This window comes from Haliaeetus leucocephalus, unplaced genomic scaffold (genome assembly GCF_000737465.1).
Source record: "Haliaeetus leucocephalus isolate CR32 unplaced genomic scaffold, Haliaeetus_leucocephalus-4.0 Scaffold151, whole genome shotgun sequence".
Lineage (NCBI taxonomy): Eukaryota > Metazoa > Chordata > Aves > Accipitriformes > Accipitridae > Haliaeetus > Haliaeetus leucocephalus.
In genome coordinates this window covers 13,794,459-13,815,522 of record NW_010972587.1, presented here as the reverse complement: position 1 = coordinate 13,815,522, position 21,064 = coordinate 13,794,459, and the positions used below count along the sequence as shown (strand labels likewise).

The following is a 21,064-nucleotide window of genomic DNA, read 5'->3' as shown; positions in this document are numbered from 1 at the left end:
CCCTTTTGAATGCCTTAACATTATATGTATAAACAAGCATTTCTCACGCAAACAGGACAGCATTTTATAGTCCCTTTATGCACAGAACTGCTACTAACGTGAAAACGAATTCTCCTCACCAAGCATTTGCATCACCGGGCACAGAATCCTTTGAAAATTCAAAGCTAGTTTACCTGTTAGTATCAACTGCAGAAGGGTTGATGATGCATTAATTATACCAAAATTATCAGTGCAATCACTTCCTTGAATACCAGTACTGCTTACTCCACCTTTAATAAAGACAATTCGTTAAATCAGTTTATATTGTATTTGACTTGTCATATTCCAATTAGCCAGTAATCATAGCAAGGAAATATGATTCTGAAGTGTATTTAGTCTCTATGTATTCTTTTATTAACAAAATATCTCTATACCTATAGCTATATTCAGTCCAGAGCCCAGCAAAAAAGGTTTGGAAGGAATCATCAAGTCCAATGTTTTTCTCAAGTTTTTAAATCTAACTTTGAGTGATTTTTTTGAAAAAATACATGTAACACCATGGTATGTTGACCTTGGTTGGCTTCCAGACCCCCACCCAGCTACTCTCTCACTCGCCCTCCTCAACAGGGCAGAGGGAGAAAATAAGGTAGAAAAGCTCTCAGGTTGCAATAAAGGCAGTTTAACAAAAAAAGCAAAAGCTGTGTGTGCAAGCAAAGCAAAAAAGAAATTCATTCACTGTTTCCCATAGGCAGGCAGATATCCAGCCATTTCCTGAAAAGCAGGGCCTTGGAACATGCAGCAGTTGCTTGGGAAGACAAACGCCATAACCACTAAAGTCCCCCCATCCCCTCCCTTAGCCCCAGGTTTTACTGCTGAGCGTGACATCGTATGGCACGGAAGAGCTGTTTGATGAGTTCGGCTCAGCTGTCCCAGCTATGTCCTCTCCCAACCTCCTACTGGCCTTGGCGGGGAGGAGGGTTGGAGAGACAGCCTTGATGCTCTGCAAGCACTGCTCAGCAATAGCCAGAACACTGGTATGTTAGCAACACTGTTTTAGCCACAAATCCAAGGCACAGCACCCTATGGGCTGCTATGAAGGAAGTGAACTCCACTGTATTCAGAAGAGACATGCGTAAGTTACTGTAGATTTTTACTGATATAATAGACCACAGAGATCAACCCAGATTTTTATCTTAAATTTTATGAAGATAAGAAAGATTGCCTGCTTTTACAGGTGCTATTGTTAGAAATGAAACATATGCCTTCAGGCAAGTTCTCTCTTCTATAGCAAAGAAAAAAAATAATAAAATGGAGGTCTGGGCTCCTCACCAACACTCTTTTTGCTTCTTTATGCTGTTACCTGAGAGGATTTCCAGGCCTGCAAAAAAAAGCTCCGAAATGACGTCACGAATTTCAGTTTCATCAGGAACAGGTGGAGCAGGGTGCAACACACGCCTGCTACTGTCAGACAAAGCTTCCAAGATGGCAAGAAACTGAGCTGCAACACCATCAAACATTTCTGTCAGCAGCCGTTCAGTAGTAGTGCGAGGCCATGGCAACTGAGTAAGAAAAGGTAATGTAAGCCTTGTAATATCTAAACCGAGTTAAAGTAAAGCAAGATGTCTTTCAAAATGGTTGTCCATCAGAAAGTAAGTACACATTTAAAACAGAAAATAATATACTGTAAAATATATTGTTGTTATGAATTTCATGCTTCAAAGACATAGCAAAGCCTCATGCTAAGTGAGTACAGTACTTAAGAAGTGCCATAATTTCATAGCAACCAGATGCACTGCTGCATGGTATTTTACTTAGAAAACAATACAATAGAAATTATGACTGAGAGTACTAAGCCGTTTAGTTTAAAGCCACCCAGATTTCTCCTTATAATGATACAGACTTGACCATAAGGAGCCAAGTTCTACACACTTTGCAGAAAATCAGAAAAAGATCAGGATGCTCAGCACTACAGTGAAAGTAGAACAGTTATATTCCCCCACTTGCACATTTCAAACAGCATAACATAAAAGTACAAGACAGAACACACAAAAATATATTTGCACTATTGACAGCTAAGAAATCAGAAATCTATATAAGAAAATATTTAAAAATTTTATTTCAATGTTCTGTTTACGTGGTTACCAAACCACTACCAGACATAAAGTAAATCAGAGATACAGTACTTTAAAATGTTGCTCATAATCCATCAACATTTCAGTTCTATTTATTCAGCACTTTCCCAAATAAAACCCCTTTAGACAGGTTTCTAGGCACATTTAACTAGGCACAAATTTGAGAATTTCCTTCTTGCTTTGCTGGATCCTCATCCTTTATTTTAGCTTCCAAAGTAATACTTAGACAAGCTCAGATATGTACCTGATGAAAAAAAAGACTGATCTGTACAATATCTGACAGCATTTAGAGTAATAAAGCTAAAGGGTTTATTTTTGTTTTCAAAAAACTTACATAATGAGTGAGCCTCATCAATACTATAGCTATCTGTCTTTTCCAAAGAAAGAGGAACTGTTTCTGCTGGGACTATAGTAAAAGTAAACACAAAATATATTTAATTTTGGATCCTGACGGAGCAGCTAATCCTGGAAACCATTTTGAGGCACACGAAGGACAACAAAACCATCAGAAGTAGTCAGCATGGATTCACAAAGGGGAAATCATGCTTCACCAACTTCATATGCTTCTACATCAAAATCACTTGCGTGGTCGATTAGGGGAGAACAGTGGATGTTGTCTACCTATACTTCAGTAAGGCCTTTGGCACTGCCTCCCATAGCCCCCAGCAAGTTTGCAGATGACACAAAACTGGGAGGAACAGCTGATACACCAGAGGGTCATGCTGCCATCCAGAGGGACCTCAACAGGTTGATAGGAACCTCATGACATTCAACAAGGAGAAGTGCAAAGACCTGCACTTGGGAAGAAACAAACCCATACACCAGCATGTGCTGGGGGCCACCCAGCTGGAAAGGAGCTTGGCAGAAAAGGACTCGGGGGTCCTGGTGGACACCAAGTTGAACATGAGCCAGCAGTGTGTCCTTGCAGCAAAAAAGGCTCACAGTACCCTGGGCTGCATTAGACAAAGTACAGCCAGCAGGTCAAGGGAGGGGATACTTCCCCTCTACTGGTGAGGCCACACCTGGCATACTGGGTCCAGTTCTAGGCTCCCCAGTGAGAGACACAGTTATACTGGAGAGAGTCCAACAAAGGGCCTCCAAGATGTTTAAGGAACTGGAGCATCCCTCCTATGAGGAGAGGCTGAGATGGGACTGTTCAGCCTGGAGAAGAGAAGGCTCAGGGGGATCCACCAATGTACGTAAATACCCGAAAGGAGGGTACACAGAGGACGGATGCAGGCTCTTTTCAGTGGTGCCCAGTGACAGGACCAGAGGCAAGGGGCACAAACTGAAACATTTGAGGTTCCCTCTAAATATCAGGAAACACTTTTTCACTGGGAGGGTGACCAAGCACTGGCAGAGTGCAGTCCTGCATCTAGGAAAGGTCTTGAATTCAAAAGACCTACTGACCTATGACCAAAAATGGATGATACAATCTAAGTAAGATGCATAACTGTTACAAACCCACAGAGTAGCATAATGGCATAAAGATAAACTTAACTACTGAAGTTTGAAATATTAAAGTCTCCATGCTGACCAAAAAAGGGACAATGCACTCACACCAAAGAAGCGTTTTCTTTGATTATAATAAAATGGATCACTCCTTTTGGATACCAGCTGTAAAGAACACAAGGAAACAGAGAAATTTGAGGAAATTCATTACTTCCTTAAAAGTCTACTATGTATCCTGGATGCCTTTCTCTAATTCACAGTACCTTGCAGAAAAAGTAAGTGGCCTTCAAAAACAGTCTCTTAAGACCTAAGAGAGTTCTCCAATGCAAGTACAAAAACATTTAAAAACACAGTAACTTTTTTCCAAAGTACACCTTTATCTTCACAGTAACTTAACACAGCAGGGCAAACTCAGGACTCTGATACACTTAGTATGAATTTGAACAAGACTTCTCTTTTTTTTATAGCTAAAGGAAAAAAAACCACTAGCAAAATCAGTATTTTTTAAAGTAATAATTACAACACCTTCTCTCCTTTCAAGTTTGTCCTGAGTTTTAATAATAAGTTATGTTACCTATGAAACTGAAAAAGCAAAACTTTCTTCTTGTGAATAGCACCATGTGTATTACGCAGAATTATATCACATATTCATCACATGCAAATCATAAACAAAGAGAAGGACTACACAAAATGTTAGACTTACATTTTGTGCTTCTTTCAGGCTAACTCTTAACTTAGGTCGAAAGAAGCTTTTTGGTTTTCTTCTGGATTCATATACTGCTCTCTTGAAAATCATTACTGACATCTGACACAAAGAAAAAAGAAAGTAAATAACTGTGTTGTGTTCTTTTCATAGAGATTGTAACTACTCTAGCCATTTATAATGAATTACAGAACGATACCTTTAGAGTTGCCTCTCTAAAAACCCTTTTTGTCTCTGAATTTTCCAGCGAAGAACTGGTATTTTCTAATTGCTTCAGTTCATCAATTTTAATCAGACCACGGCGAGCAAATATCTGTCCAAAGTATTGAAAAAAACCATTATACTCATTTCATATTCTCTATGTTGGTATTTAATTTTAGAATCACATCATTCTTAAATTCAGACAACTGCAAAGAGCTGCAATGAAAGCCAGGTCACGAACAACAACTGAAAAGGAAAAGAAAACCTTAGCAAAATACTTTTTGTATATATGCATGGGGGCTAGCCACTACTTAATGCTAGAAGTCTATGACTATGATTATATTAAAAGTACTATTGTATTTAACTTTGAATTGATTACTCATTTACATGTTGAAACACACCTTCACTTTGCAGTTAAATTTTGGAATATGGGCAGAACTCTAAACACATATGATCTGATAATAAGCAGGAATGTTTAAATAAATATTTATTTCTCATTTGACTGCATCTGAAATACTACATACGATAAATCAGGATACCTCTCCATGAATGCTGGCTTGACAATCAAAATAACACTGAGAAACTGCAGTATACAGGGTGGCTCTCCACGTCAAGTAATGTACAGATAAGAGTGGAATGGATGATTCCATACATATACTGGCCCACAGTAAGTATTCCAGCACCTGTATTAAAGAAATCCAGTTTCAAACTGAATGCATTTTAACCTATATTAATATACTTCCTATTGCTAAAGGACATATACAAAGACTTATCCTCAGCTGGTAGGACAAATTAAAAAAAAGGGGGGGGGGGGAAATCACAGAAATTGTATTAATTTTTAACATGTTTTATTGACTACAAAGCATTCATCCTGCATATTATTGGGGTTTTCCCATCTGAAACTGTGGTCAAGCATTATATTTTAGCCTCCAAACTACCTTAACCACTCCAGTTCACTACAGCCTTGCCACCAGACAGAGGTCCAACCCTTCTCTCTCATCTGCTCTTGAGAGTTATCCCTCTCCTTTGTATCAGCTCTGGTGACCATTTTTTTCTAAGTTAGCTTTCAGCTAGATCGGCAAGCTTATTTGGGATGCAATGGAGTCTGCCTTCTTTGGTGACAGCCTGCGCTTAGAATAATTTACAACTATGGAACCATACTATCGGCTCTTAACTTTAGGGCCAACATAGTCATTGCAGCAGTTTAATTTTGAGAATTAGTCCTACTAAATTGATTGAACAATATCTTCCCCTTGTATTTTCTTCAGGTCAGCTGTTCCACGAGGTACACAAAATATGCACAACCTTAGTCCTAAATTAATTCAATATACAAGTTTTCTTTTTGTCTGAATTTAAAGAATCTGAAATACCTATGATCAATTCCTCTGTTAAAGGAGGTGTTAAATCACTTCTGATTTCAATAAATGTTCAAAGAAAAAAAATATCTTTCCTGCTCCATGAAAGATTAATATAACCAACAGATAAGAAAATATACCGGATTAAGGCTGAGTCAAACTATGTACAAGTTCTAGGAGAAAAAAGTAAAGCCAAGACAAACAAAAATTACATTCATAGTTAAAAAGGGCAGGGGGGGAAGGCCAGATCATTTTTATCAAGTATTTACAACTAAAAACCTAGCCACCAGGTGTCAGTACATTTCCACATTTTAAGAAACAAAAGGCCAATTCTTGGGACTTGCTACAGTTATCCAAAACCAAGCATCTAGAATCCTCTGCAACAGTCTAACATACCTCATCTCTAAGACCAGCATGCCATTATGCTGGGGTCTATCCCACAACTGAGGAAGGAGCAGAGTCACAAAGGCTGGAGGGCTTAGAAATCGGCCATTTTGCAACCTAGACATTTTATTCCCTTGTGACAAAGTGCTACTATTGGCAATGACATTGAAATAGAAAAGTCAGGGTACAGTGTTATGCAAAGTATGGGTGCATTTTCCAATCTTCTGTACATTTTTCAAATGTTTCTATTTATTTTGCCATACCTTTGCTGACTGACCTATCATCATCAAATGTCTGCATATGGTGTAAATATGAATAGTACCTGCAAAAATAAATTAAAATAAATGAAAAACAGGCAAGTTCCATAATCCTACATTAAATCTGTTAAGCTAACCAACTGAAAATTTTTCTTAATATCTGGGTTGTTATTTCCAGAGGCTGAAAAATAAACTAATGATTTTTCTGTAACTACTTTTAAATTAGAGAAGATGAAGCTCTTAAAATCTTGGGCGATATTAGCTTCAAAAATACCTACGCAATGAAGGAGTATAACAAAAGAATGAAATCTTTTTGAAATGTACTATAACAAATTTTTAAGTAACTGAAAGAGAAAAAAAAAATCTTATTTTTATCCTCTTTAAGGAAAATATTAGCTCTCCTCACAGACCTTACCTTACATGAATCTTTTAGTCTGTCATGGCACTGTCCTCGCAGACAACACCACTATTATGTGATATTAAGTATGATAAGTGAAATGAAGAAAATTGATTGTGACTAGAGTTTTCAACAGCATCAAAGTGACTTACAAATAAAATCCTGTCAAAATTTTACTTAATTTAGGCTATGTCACAAAATTGCTTTTCAAAAATCAGCCCTGGAAGTATAAAAGATAGTGCAGTTCTGGGGGGGGGAAAAAGTCTATTCTTCTGTCTGTATAAATGTTCAGAAAAGGACACCTGTGGCAGCGGGAGACATCACAATGTCAACTGTCTTAGCTAGAAGGGTGTTATTATGCCAATAACCAAGAATGGAGCAAGCATTAGGAAGATTTCTTTTTATCAGTCAAATGTGTAATGAGGCACAAAATCTACTCCAGAAATTGCAGAAAAATGCTCAGTAACTGGGGAAAATCTGAGTTATTGCCTACTTCTAATCAGATTAGACTATTGACTAGGTTTGGTACAAAGACCTGTCTCGCACACAGATAGTGGGACTTGAGAATGGCAGGTGAGTATATCCTAGTTTTAATTCTTCTCCCATAGAAACAGACAAACAAACCGACACCTCAAAAGTAGGGACCGAGGGCAATGGCAGCCCCAGTAAGAATTTTGACCAATCATACCTTGGAGAAAGTAAATTTTCCAAAATTAAATACCTATCTCCTTAATTTATATTGCAACCATTGACCACAGTAGAACAAATTAATAATAGTCTTTTGACTAAATAACATTGCCTTTTAAAGCAAAAATATACTGTTGTTGTTCTTGAAATAAAAATTTTGATACACAATTCTCTGTATCTAGTTCACAGAAGTTCCATTTTTTCCTCAATTTTTTTGCTAATTCAAGCATTTAAGTAGCACACTAAAATCATAGAGATTCAAATTCTTAAATGTCATAGTATTTTTAGAATAGTTTTATTATTAATTGTAGCCTTAAAGTTAATTTAAAAAAATACAAAGATATAAGTAGAAAAAGATTGACATTACATCTGCAATGCCCTTTTTGGAAAAAAAACAAAAAAACAAAAAAACCCAAACCGAACTCTAACACAAACATTTTATTGACCAAAAAATCTTGAAGGTTGTTTTTTTTTAATTAGAGTTCACTCAAAAAATGCCCTTATTATGCTGTTAGATTTCATTTTATTAGTACACTCTGATCAGTTATGATGAAAAAGCTATTACTTTTACAACAGTCCACCTGAAAAAGGCATACTATGTAGAACCTTCAATGTAAAAATCCCTTATTTTAGAAAAACAAAAAATTACAAAAAACCTGCTGTGATTGAAGACTATCTAGAGATTTATTCACGACCCTTAGGTTGACCTTGAAGAATACGTATAAAGTTTCCCTCCACAGGTTTGCTTAGCAAAGAAATGTAAATGGAAAGCCTGAGGTACCATTGTAGATAAGCCAACACAAATTCTCCTGAGGTAGAGCCACTTGCATAGTGAGTCGTAATGAGGACAAGACATTGAAACAAGTCTGCAGGGACTCTGGGTTCTGAAGATTTCTGTCACTGCTGCAAATCATCTGATAAATGCAAACATTTCTCTCTTGCAAAGCATGGAACTAAAATACATGGAAACATACATTAAATTAACGTATACAGTTAAAATAGATGCATATGTCAGTTTCACATCAGCAAAGTAGAACAAAATGGTGAGTATGTAAAGATCAAGCATACCAGAAAAAAATCAGTGTGACACTGAAAGGAGCATTAGAATATGGAGAAAGTGCTAAAGCTTTAAGGCTGCTGTACAATTAGCCTGGGTCCGTTTCCACTGTGTCACAGGACAAAAATGCACCTAGTACACTAGAGCTGCTGAAAGGGGCGTAGGGAGAAAGGATGAATGAGGCATTAAACTGATATTCAAAGAATCTGGATTTAATTCTTGGCTTCTCTGTAGAAGTCCTCTGTAAATTAAGGCAAGTCTTAACTTTTCTGCACTTCTCCATCTGTATCACAGATATCTTATTTCTCACTCGTAACTTTTCTACAGATGCTTTGTTCCTTCTCTTCTTTGTAATACCTCACATAATGTGATCTCAGGCTCGTCTACAGTACAGCATCACCTGAAGAAACCAACAGGTGAGAAAGCAAGTTAAGTGGGACACAGCCAGTCAGTACCTATCAACCTCTCAGAAGCCTACTAACCTGGTAATATTTGAAATTATATTATTTTTAGCATTTAACTTGCTGAAACTGGAAGTTTCAAGCCATGGAACTCCATTTCTATGATCTCCTTAGTGTTAAATTAAAAAACAAAAGCTAGCTGCAGAAACCTGGCAAAAAAAAATTTACATATAAAGCCTTTAGATGTAATCATTTGACACATTATCATTATCCATTTCCAATTGTAGAGATCATTGTCAGGCTAGATTCCATATCTGAAAATTTAGGGATAACTTGGCATTTAGACACTGAGATATAAAACAGGCATTTTAGTATAGACTCATGATAACATCTGGCACTATGATTGGTTCAAGGTCTAGGCAGACATATAGAAAACAGGAGAAACCATCTCTGGAACTTTAAATTTATTTACAAGGCATTTTTTTAAAAAACAAAATAAAATGGATTAACATAGTCTTTGATCATATTCTCTCTAGGAAACTGAACTATGTTTGAAAAAGAGAGAGATATATATATATAAACAGAGTATCTTTTCTATCATGACATCTGCTTCTAGCTTTTAAGTGAACCATCTGCTTTTTTCTCCTCACTAAACACCTATTTACAATCTAACTCTGACTAGAAGAATATAAATTTGATTAGCTCAATACACAGGAGATGCCTGCAGTTTCCTTTTTTGTTCTTGATCACAGAATAACTTGCATTAGTTTCTTTTAAAAAATCCACCATGTACTGAAAACAGAGCTTCTCAGCAAAGAACTGCTTAAGGTAACATCTAACATGTTTTTAGCATTCCCCCTATACCTACTCAAACACTCTCTTCCATGGATAAGAAATGATAAATTGCAAGCCCCTACCTTGATAAGCAATTAACACAAAAAGATGGCAACATACTCTTGAGGTCACTCAGCTTCCCAGAGCTTAGAGCACTTATAAAACTATTCAGCATGCTGCCTCTTTTGTTCATAGTGAGCAAATAAGCTATTGATAGTAACGCAATGCTGCTTTTTTTACTGTCATGACTTTTTTTTACATTTAGTATTTTTGCACATTTATAGTACAAACTACAGTACAATGTTTTAATTCTCCTGTGCTCTGCCCAGTTCTTAGATCACATCACACAGAAATTTCTACAATTGCAAGACAGTTATCAAGTTTTGCCCACATCCTGATTCTGACAGCAGTTAATAGCAACTATTTCAGAGCAAAAACTGCTGTAGACAGTTACAGAATAACCCGTTCAGATAAAATTGCCTTTTTAACATTAAGTTGATAGTAGTTGGCTTATGCCACAACAGCATAAGCACTTACATCCTCAAAAATGTACACCAACTCTGGATGTTCACATCATACATATGACTGTTAAATCTCAACACAATCTATATTGACAAACTATTAAAGATTAGTTAATATTTAATTAATATGAAGTACATTTGTGGAGAATAAAATAGGCTACTTATTTTGAATCTGTGAATGTCTTTGACAAAAAAAAAAAAACAAAACGACCTACCGTAAGTGCTGCATTTTTGTCTCTGAAACCATTTGGAAAAAAGGTGGATTTAAATTGATGCACATCATTTATATTATCAAGGTTTACAGAAATGAACTGCTGAAGGTATCTTCCATAGCACTGCAGAAGTGCCAACTTATATTCCTGAAGAAAGAATAATATGTTCTTTTTATAGTTTGTATATTACACTTCGATTTCTATAAAACATATTATTTTTATTATCTTTATGTAAAAAAATTTATCAATGTGAAAGAGCAGCTGGAAGTAAAACACAAGTTTTGTACAAACATTTAGCAATGTAATTTCTCATGCGAACACTCACTATACGAAAGGTTGAAGTACTTAAAAGAAGAGCTTGTGGTTTGGGAGTTTCTGTTTATTTTAATCATAAATATGACATATCAAAGAACAATTGTAAATATGATCCTGGGCTAATGTAATAAACTCAAAGGGTTCCTGGAATGTCCTGCATCTTTGCAAAACAATGATAATGATACTACACTTCTGAGAAAAGTACTTCATAATGTAGAACTTTACAAACAATATACAGACATCATCACTTCTCTCTCTCCCATTTCCCTGATGTCAACCCCCTTTTTTTAATAGAAGCAGAGATGAAGAGAAGAGGAAGAATAAGACGCACTAAAAAAAAATTAAACAAGTGACAACCGGAATTTACATGTGGCCAAGAAGTCAGCATTAACAGACCAGAAATTGCCACTGGGTCTTTAAGAACTGTTAAGAAACAGGATGTTGAGCTTTATGTCTCATTCAAAATATTGCTCCCCAGCAGCATGTTGAGCCACTCTAAGATCATGCTGAGTCTATGGTTCAGCTCTGACTCAGATGAAGAAGTGCCATTTACTGAATCACCTCCACCACTTCCTGCAGCAAAGATTATTTAGAGGTTTCTCTACCAACTTCACTAATTCTACACACACACACACGCACAATCATGATAAATTCTGGGGGGAAAAGTAACCAATTTGTATTCGTAAAAACGATCCTTTAGTGTTTAATCACAGAAATTCAGAAGTATTTCCTCGCACTCACTTTTTTTAATATAAATTTCTACCACCACACTAACACTTACCTTGAATTTTTAATCATCTGAGGAGTCTAACTCACATGGCCCTATTGTCCTCTTTGCTGTGTGAAAGCAGCAGCCATACACAGAAACTTTTACTTTCCACAGACAGCTATGGGCAGTCAGTCATTTGTATCATCTAATAGCTAGATTCAGGCTGTGATAACTCTTTAAATCCAAAGTCATGTATCAGAATACTATTAACCTAGTTACTGATATAGAACAAAAAGGTAATTTCTCTCCCAAACAGTTTAAAATATATGTATATGACCAGGCAGATACAGGCAGAGGGGGAGGGGGAAAAAAATGAGTCAGTACTGATGAGTATGATGACTAATGCGCTAACTCCTTTCCAGATATATGACATAATGAATTTAGGTGTGTCCTAAAAGATACATAGCAGATGTATAATAGGAAGGAATCTAAAGTGAGAAGGCATTAAAAAAATAGCAGGAGGACAGAAAGTTAAGTTGCTGCTTACCCATTGACTACTCATATTCAATAAGTCATTTTTAAAGACTACGCACCATTAAGTATTATATAACATAAAGGTGGCTTAAAATTTGAAATAATCACCAGTAGTTTTCAACTAGGAGTCAAGAGGGATACTTACGGAATAGGCTCTAGCCTGCTTAACTTGGTGTTACACCACATTCATCTTTCCAGTAATGCATTAAAATCTATAACTAACATCCATCTCATGTTTTTAGTTCCTTTTTTTCTCCAGGGAAAAAATTTCATAGAATGAAAACTAAGTTTGTAAAGTCAAAGAAATGCACATAGAAATGTGAGTTCCACAGACAGCTCATTTCAAAGTTTTAGGCTGGCCAGCAAAACAACTTTTTCAACAACACTGATAACTTCATCTTTACTGCAGAAAACCACATTACACTAGAGGATTGAAGTCGCAAGCAGAAGTCTTTACTTAGAATTCTAGATTATTTTTATGCAATCTAGGGCCAGGTCATTAAGCACCTTGAACATAAGGACCAAATTACTACATTTGAGTTGTGCTACGGGAAGCCAATGTAAAGTACAGAAAGAAGGGTTTGATGCATTTGAAATAACCTTACTGAGTATGCTTTGAGAGCAGCAGTTCCCAAGCACTAAAAGCTTCATGCAATATTCTAAGCAATTCCTAGGGCCCAGAAGCTATGAAAACTTAAGGAAAACATGAACATGAAGAAAACATGAATGGAATTGCCTAGTCAATAAAGAGGCTATTAACAAATGCAGTTATTGAAGGTTAAGAATTTCTGTGAGTATTCCTAAACCTACACCATGAGCCTATACCTCCAATTATAATGGATCCACAGTTATGGACTCTTCTATATGCCTTCTTCAACCTACCAATAAGTGTTGAGTGCTGCTGAAGTTTAGCTTCGACTTGCTGTTCTTTATTCAGAAGGCAGGCCACTTTTGTGGAATTCTTTAGGGCAGATGCAGTGAAAGATATGCAAGACTTTGTAACATCTGCATAATACTCATACCTTTGCCGTGGTCTGTGGAAAAGCTCACCTAGTAGCCACATATATACACTTTCCATAAATAGCATAAAATAGCATTTATCCTTGCTGGATTCCATAAGCAAAGGACATAATAGTGGAAGAACAGTTTCACTGGATGTGTTCCTCCAAAAGATGGCCCCTCAAGCTATCTTGATACATTTCCAATTATGCCCTCTTCTTTTCTAGGGGAAATATATACTTGACTGCCTCGTAACCCAGACAGACTAAATAGCCAGAGTTTTAAGCTAGGAAAGTATTATTGACCAAATAAATATCTTCTCATGTTTGTGCCAAAAAGTAGAAAAATCCACTGATGGATCATTACAAACACAAAATCACACTAAGCAGATAACATCTATTCAGCAGCTGTCCCTTACTCTAAGTTATGCTAATTCTCTACAAACTTTAAGTGTGTTCTCTCAAGCAAGTTTTCAAGTATTGAACCTTTATAATAAATTAACCTATAATTCTGTAATCCTTCAGTATTTCTGCTTCATAACTGTATCACTCAGGACCACACACCCTTCTTCAATCCTAAAAGGAATGACTTGCAACTAGCTTTCAACTGTACATCTATGAGCTGCTTCTGAGTGTTGTTTAGTAATTACCCTTGAAAGACCCAGATTTTACGACATGATCTTCTGACACAAATATCACTGAGGTAATAAGTAGCACACCTTTGAGGGCTTTTTCCCCCAGCAGACACAAAGGACAATTATTATGTAAGAATATAATACAAAAACAGCCTTATTGAGTCACACCAATAGTTACTAGCCCAGTATCCCATCTCCAACAGTAGCCAATAACAGGTGTCTAGGTAAGAGTATAAAAATAGAGTTACCATGTAGTGAAACATCCCCCAAATACTCTCAAAGTCTTCAACAATCTAGCTCCCGCATCTTTTTTAGTTGCAATTTACTTTTTTGGAGGAGACCAGAAGTGCACACAGAATTCAAGATGCAGGAGCACCGTCAATACATACAGTTGTATGATGTGTAATTGCACTCTGGTTTTTGTTCTCTGTTCCTCTCCTGACCATTCTTTACATTCACGTTTGGTTAACTGAGCACTGAGTTGACATTTCAGTGGAACAAACCACCACTGCTCCCATTATCAATTTGTACTTAAGCAGCACCTATAGGCACAGTCAGATATTGTACTCTACCACGCTGAAACATCAAACAAATATTAAAGAACGATTTTGGGGTGTTTAAAAAGGCAATGGGTGCACAGAAAATACAGATATAGAAAATATATCAAAAAATCAGAGCAATTTTACAATAATATGAGATACAAACCACCAGCTCTCACTGGAATTATTTTGTAAAAGTTCTTGTTACTTTCTAAATAGCTTCCAGTAAAAATGATTAAAAATTAAAGTGGCATAGAAACATAATGAAACAAAGACTGTGACTGAGCCTTTTCTGTTTTCATATGACTTACTTTGATCTGAGCAAGGGAATCACCAACTTTCAGAAGTTTTTCATTGTAATACCACTCTGGCAGTCGAGGCTTATATTTGATCCAAATATTAAACAAAGTATTTGCTCTAAAAAAGATACAGGAGAAAAGGTTTCAGATTAAACTGTAAACAAGATATAACAAGTAAACAAATCAGGAAAACTTCAAATTGTGAAAACTCCTTTCTTCCAAATCTATTTGAACCTCTACATACTTCAAAACAAGTGATCATTAAAACTGGATTTAACAGGCAGCCAAGGACATTTCTGGGTTTCATTTCTGTCACGAGTTTTTATCACACGTTTAAAATAGGATGAATTTTCTCCTGTGTAAATTCTTATTAAAATGTCTTAGTATTAATCCCCTTGCATTGTTCAAACATGGTCACAAGTGGAAAATCTGCCGCACCTTTCAGCTAGTATTTGAAAAATTCTGTTTGAAGAAGCAATTTGATATTTTAAAGAAACTCAGTGAATTACAGCTCACAGCAATTATTAGACCGGAAACTACAAATGCTAAGAGCAGGAAAAAAGATCCCAAAATAACAATGCATGCCAGGTAGCAGCAAAGTTGGGAACTGGTAGCCATGGAATAAACCATAGAGCTATAAAGTATATAGAGCTATGGTATACAGAGCTATACCACGAATCACAAAAAAAGAAAGTCATTAAAAAGCCTCTAGCACGACCTGCATTTGGCATGAAATGTTCAGGAATTTTAAATCATAAAGGGTAGGATTCAGAGAGAAGCAAATGACACATTTGTTAAAATAGAAAGGATTTTATGGCAATAGCTGCAATGCTCTTCTGTTGCCTCTGCCTGTTATTCCAGCCACAGTTGTCATCAATGATGACTTTGTGTAACAAATTACTTACTTGGCAGAACCAGCAAGCCTCCCATAAAAGGTAACTGGCTCTAAGCAGTTTGCCTCCTCTACAGAGGAACTGACTACATCACACCAGTATTACAGTACCTTCTGACTGCTCTTTGATGGGCTAGTGCCCTCATGTGTACAACTTGCCCACTCTAGACTTTTTCAAGAAAGCTATATTCAAAGTGGAAAACAATAATTGATCAGACAGACTGATAATAAGCACAGGGATTTTTCAGAAAAAAATCCTGTTACCAAATTATTAATAGTATTGACAGTGTTGACAGTTCCAGGCCTCTCTTACATTTATTCTCTTAACAAATCACTTGTACAGAAACCTCAGTAAAGAGTGCCTTGTGAAACCACAACAGCTAAATTATTCATAGGTAGCAATTTATAAGGAAGGAAAACAACTGAAGAGAGCGGAATTAATGTTTGAAAATCACCTTCTAGGTGAATTCTCACATGTAAACCTTATCCTTACTGGTGTGAGGTAGCGGAACTTTTCAATCTCTCAAGACAGTGATGGTAGACTAGAATGCAAGACACTTTCTTAAACTGTTTTCTGACATTCAGGAACTTGGAATCCATTCTCACAGTCTCCCAGACAGCTCTTCATTTCAGCTTATAAGACAGCTCCCGGTAAAAAAAAAGGCACAATAAGTACCATCATTTTTTCCACACAGAAGGCTTCACATTTCAAGGTGAAACAGATGGCTGTATGAGAAACCAGTCAAAATGATCTTTGCACCAAAGAATTACAACAGCCATAATCCTTTTTTTCTAAAAGTACCATCTCGGCACAATTCTCAGTTCTTGAAAGTAAGTAGTGAAGAAATAAGTAGGACATTCTAGAGGTGTATCCTAAATGAAAAATGCAGTAACAGCACAAACTAGGCCAAAAGCAACAATCTGGGTAAAACGTTCTAAGGCGTTATGTTTTTAAAGGAAACCATAGCCCAGTTTAATGAAGAGCACCTTCCAAATGGGGAATGAGTCCCTCCTGGTCCGTCCATCCATAAGCAATTAACAGCCTGGGTGGCTGCTGACTTATACTGAGAGAAGTACCCCACTCCAGTTAGTAAGCATAAATCTGCAAAGAGGCTATGTCGTGGTTTAAGCCCAGCTGGTAACAAAGCATGACGAAACTTCTCACTCACTCCTCCCTCCAGCCCCAGTGAGTTGAGGAGGAAAAAATAAAAAGAAATGCTCGTGGGTCAAGACAGGGACAGGGAGGGATCACTCCTCACTTATGGTCATGGGCAAAACTTAGGCTCAACTTAGGAAAGAAACAAAATCAATTTAATTTACTACCAATCAAATCAAAACAAGGATAATAGGAAGTAAAAGCGAATCTCAAAACACCTTCCCCTCACCCTTCCCTTCTTCCTGGGCTTAACTTCATTCCTGAATTCTCCACCTCCTTCCCTTGGCAGCACAGGGGGACAGGGAATGGGGGTTGGGGTCAGTTCCTCACACCTTGTCTCTGCCACTCCTTCCTCCTCAGGAGGAGGACTCCTCACTCGGCCCCTGCTCCAGCATGGAGTCCCTCCCACAGGAGACAGTCCTCCACAAACTTCTCCAACATGGGTCTTTCCCTCAGGCTGCAGTTCTTCCCAAACTGCTCCAGCGTGGGTTCCTTCCACGGGCTGCAGTCCTTCAGGCACAGCCTGCTCCAGCACGGGCTTTCCCATAGAGTCCCAGCCATCTTGGGGGGGCATCCATCCCCCTGCTCCAGCATGGGCTCCTCTCTCCCCAGGCTGCAGGTAGGCATCTGCTTCCCTGCTCCCCTCCATGGGCTGGGGAGGGACAGCCTGCCATCTCGCCATGAGCTGCAGGGGCATCCCCTCCTCCCCTCCTTCACTGACCTAGGTATCTGCACAGGGGTTTCACATTCCAATCTCTTCCCCCACTGCAGGTTTCCCCTCTTAAATCTGTTCTCCCACAGGTGTTACCACTGTCACCGATGGGCTCGGCCTTGGGCCAGAGGTGGGTCCAGCTTGAAGCTGGGGAAGCTTCTAGCAGCTTCTCACAGGAGCCGGCCCTGCAGCTCCTCCCCTGCCATCAAAACCCCACCACACAAACCCAAAACAGGCTGCAGAGAGAAGAAATCTGTTACACATCTGAGCAGAGTTCCCTTGGACCATCAAAGGAAGAAGGTTAGGAAAAGACTTACAGAGTCCAAGAGGTTTGATGGATACTCTGGGGTGGAGGGAGAAAGAAGGGAAAAAAAGGGTAATTATCAGGTTGTAGGGCTGTAAAGTTACTGATAGTAAGAATGACTGTGGATAAAGCTCTGGAAGGTGAGACTAATAAATTTAAGACTGATCAGCTGAAAAGTCCCCAGTAATGGTCATCTTGATTTTTTGTTTTGAATGTTCATATTAACACGAGATTCTTAGATGTGATAAGCGAGTAACAAATCTGTAATAAATTACTTTAGTAAAGTAGTGACAAATCTGACTAGACTTTCAACTTCAATGGGAACGTTAAGGTAAACCTTATCTGCTACAATGCCATGACTAACTACAAGTTGAGTTCATGATACAGGAATGTTTCTTTGACACAGACAAAGGAGGAGAGTGAGACACTTCCCAAACAGCTCATCAGCCTTTCCTTTAAACAGGCTGTAGGACACCAGAATAACAAGTTAAGCAAGTGATTTCTTAAAAAAAATACTGGGCTATTGGAGCTCAGAGGTGAAGTTTCATTATTTCCAACCACTCTATGAATAATAAAAAAAATTTCCCTAAGGTCAACCTGTAATAGTGTGCACAGGGTAAGGCCCACATGGCTATACTTCTGAGCCAAAAGTCTTCACTACAGGCAGTAAAGAATTCTCTGATACTGATCAAAAGATATCATTAAATAAGGGTGGCTAAGCCACACAACATGAGAGAAAATCAATAGCTCAAGGTAATCTTTTGATGGCCTCCTTGCCCAGAGGAATGGGGTAAAACAACTCCTCGTTTAGTTGAGGGAAAAATACTTTTGATTGCTACTTCTTCTGATTGAAAAGATTCGTGATTCCAGTACAGGGCAGGTCCTCAGTAATTTTTGGTTTTTTACATTAGAACATTTTAAGTACCTAAATTACAGCCTTACTGTTGACTTATCAACACCAAAGGCTGACAGCATTGGAGGAAGGAAGCTGACAATTTTATTTTTCTAAACTGAACATACTTGCCCTGTGGAAGCTGGTTTTCTTGTTCCTCAAATAACAAGAACGCTTTGATGTGAACCCATACCAGGAAAAGTAGCTTGACAAATGACACAGCAAGCAGTCTTTAGAGCATTTAGGAAAGCATCTGTAATAGCCATTACCTTCAGAAATTATTAGGAACAACTAGACTAAGGCTGGTTCTACAAGCAGCACACACTCCATTTTTGAGTTATCAAACAATGAAGCAAGGGAGAAACAACCCTGAAATTTCACAGTCACAAATAAATACTCATGACTTTGCTAGCTGCCTGAACATACGCTAATAATCAGATTTTCAGTCTTCTACCTCTGTACTGCCCCTATACAAATGAAGAACACGGGAGGATGCAGAGCTACTGGGAGCTTCGTGTTACACGATGTTCTCAATGCTCTGGAATTTTGGTATGGATCATCATTACCAGTGACTTCTGTGATCAAGACCGAGGTAGCATTAGTTCTCAACTCCATGATGAATGCTGCAGAATTCTCCAGATGAGAAAATGCTCTCATGCCAACCAAGTTATGTGTGGACATGGGTCACATCTACAGAGTACCAGTTCAAGTAAGGCAGAGCCTACTCAGGTCAAAATATTCTAGAGGGCAAAGTAAAGAAAGGCTTGGAGACACTGTTCACAAAAACTGGTAACTTGGCATGACATTGCAAACAGATCAGATTCAGGGTGCCCAGCTCCCAACCAGAAGATACGATGAATGTGTAGAAGATACAATAAATGTGTTCATTATCAGCAATTTTGGTGGTGTCTGAAGCAGCTGAGTGGCATTCCTTCTTTTAAGGGGCCTAGAGGGGATAACTTTCAAAGTAAAGAGTACAGAGCAGCTAAAGCAAAAAAAAAAAAAGTCTAAAGCTACAGAAAGGCTTAAAAATAGCAAAGCACTGAAATCAGCTGCTGAAGCAATATGAAAAGCCAACACACTGAGATTCAAAACACTAGAGGGAAAAGCCTGGGGACTGATACCTGTATGATAGACCTAGACCTAAAGATGAACATGCCATATAAATAAATTAGAAATCCAGACAGCTTAGAAAAGGAGAGATCTCCAGTGCAGACAAATGCCTGGCTGCAGAATCTGAGTACCTCCTGAAAATGTACACAGCTCCTTTGGGGAAGGGTCATTTGTGGACTACATCTAGGAAAGTACTGAGTGAAATACATAAGGGTAGAAGCTGCACCTAAGAGATAAACTAACCACCCTGTAACCTAACTCCTGTGCTGGTTTTGAATTACATTTTGGTAACCTGGGAAACTTTCGGGTTTTATGTTGTAAATTTAGAATAGGACACTGCTCAGATAATAACGATAGAAAACCAACCATTTACCTTAAAAGAAGCAGTTGAACTCTTACCTCATAATGTGCCTAAATGCAATAGGGAGAGCTACATGAGAAATGCACAGTCTGTACAAGACATATGCACGCACTATGAATCATACACCCATTCCAGTTGCTCTATCTTAACTGCATTACAAAATCTAGATTTATGCATACCCACAGATCTGCATGTATGCGAGCAAACAAATATGCGCAATTATACTTGCCATATGCTCTGCCTGCATCTATGTGTATAAAAATACACCAACGTAGACACAGACATATGCACGGAAAGAGCTGCGTGGCGTTATCCTCACGTAGCCCTACTGCGAGCGCATCTTTTAAAGGCACGTACGTGCCCACAAGTATTCACCCTCGCACGCAGTACCACATGCTGGTGGGCTGCCAGTTGCTCCAGCGCTGGGAAGGGATTTTCCTACCAGAAAGCTCAGGCAGCTCTGATTGATACAGCCAACAGCGGTGCTGCCAACTTCCACACCACCTCGTGCTTTTCCCATGAAGCCTTCACTTCTAGGAAGTGCTGAAAAAAGGGGGATGTTCAGGTTTTGGAGGGGGGGTTAATTATTTTTAAAAAAAAAAGGGGGGGGGGGAGGGGGATGGCGGGGGTTTTGGCACAGGTGAACAACAGGGAGGGAAGGGGCTGCCTGGCCTGTGGGACGCGGGTGAGGGGAGGCCGAGGGGAAGGGGCTGGAGGCGGAGAGCGAAGGAAGCAAGAGGGGAGCGGTGAGGGAAGGGGAGGTTTTGAGGCAGGGGCAGGCGGGAACGGCGAGCGGTTCCCGGGGCGGTTGGCGACGCGGGGACGATGAGGAGACAGCCCCTACCCGCGGCGGTGCAGGTCGTGCTGCTGCGGCTCGGCCTCCCCCTCGCCTCCCAGCCGCCGCAGGGAGCTCAGAACGTCTCGCAGCTCGGCTTCCAAGCTGTCTACCACCGGGTTACCCGGCGCTACGGCCCCGAAGAAAACGGCCGGCGGGGGCGGCCCGGCGGGTTCCGCCATGCTGCGGGCCCGGCCG

The 21,064-nt window shown here is 38.8% G+C and overlaps 1 protein-coding gene across 1 annotated transcript in view; it reads right to left on the bottom strand.

Moving 5' to 3' along the window:
- CFAP54 (cilia and flagella associated 54) overlaps window positions 1-21,048 on the bottom strand; it is a 117,873-nt gene extending 96,825 nt beyond the window's left edge. The window contains exons 1-10 of the mRNA XM_010561983.1: window positions 20,876-21,048; window positions 14,614-14,719; window positions 10,576-10,719; window positions 8,329-8,500; window positions 6,470-6,528; window positions 4,466-4,579; window positions 4,267-4,368; window positions 3,672-3,728; window positions 1,340-1,538; window positions 174-269 (exon numbers count right to left, since the gene is read on the bottom strand). Of these exons, the coding sequence (XP_010560285.1) occupies window positions 174-269; window positions 1,340-1,538; window positions 3,672-3,728; window positions 4,267-4,368; window positions 4,466-4,579; window positions 6,470-6,528; window positions 8,329-8,500; window positions 10,576-10,719; window positions 14,614-14,719; window positions 20,876-21,048 (1,222 nt within the window). The remainder of the gene's footprint in view (window positions 1-173; window positions 270-1,339; window positions 1,539-3,671; window positions 3,729-4,266; window positions 4,369-4,465; window positions 4,580-6,469; window positions 6,529-8,328; window positions 8,501-10,575; window positions 10,720-14,613; window positions 14,720-20,875) is intronic.
- Window positions 21,049-21,064: the final 16 nt, after the last annotated feature.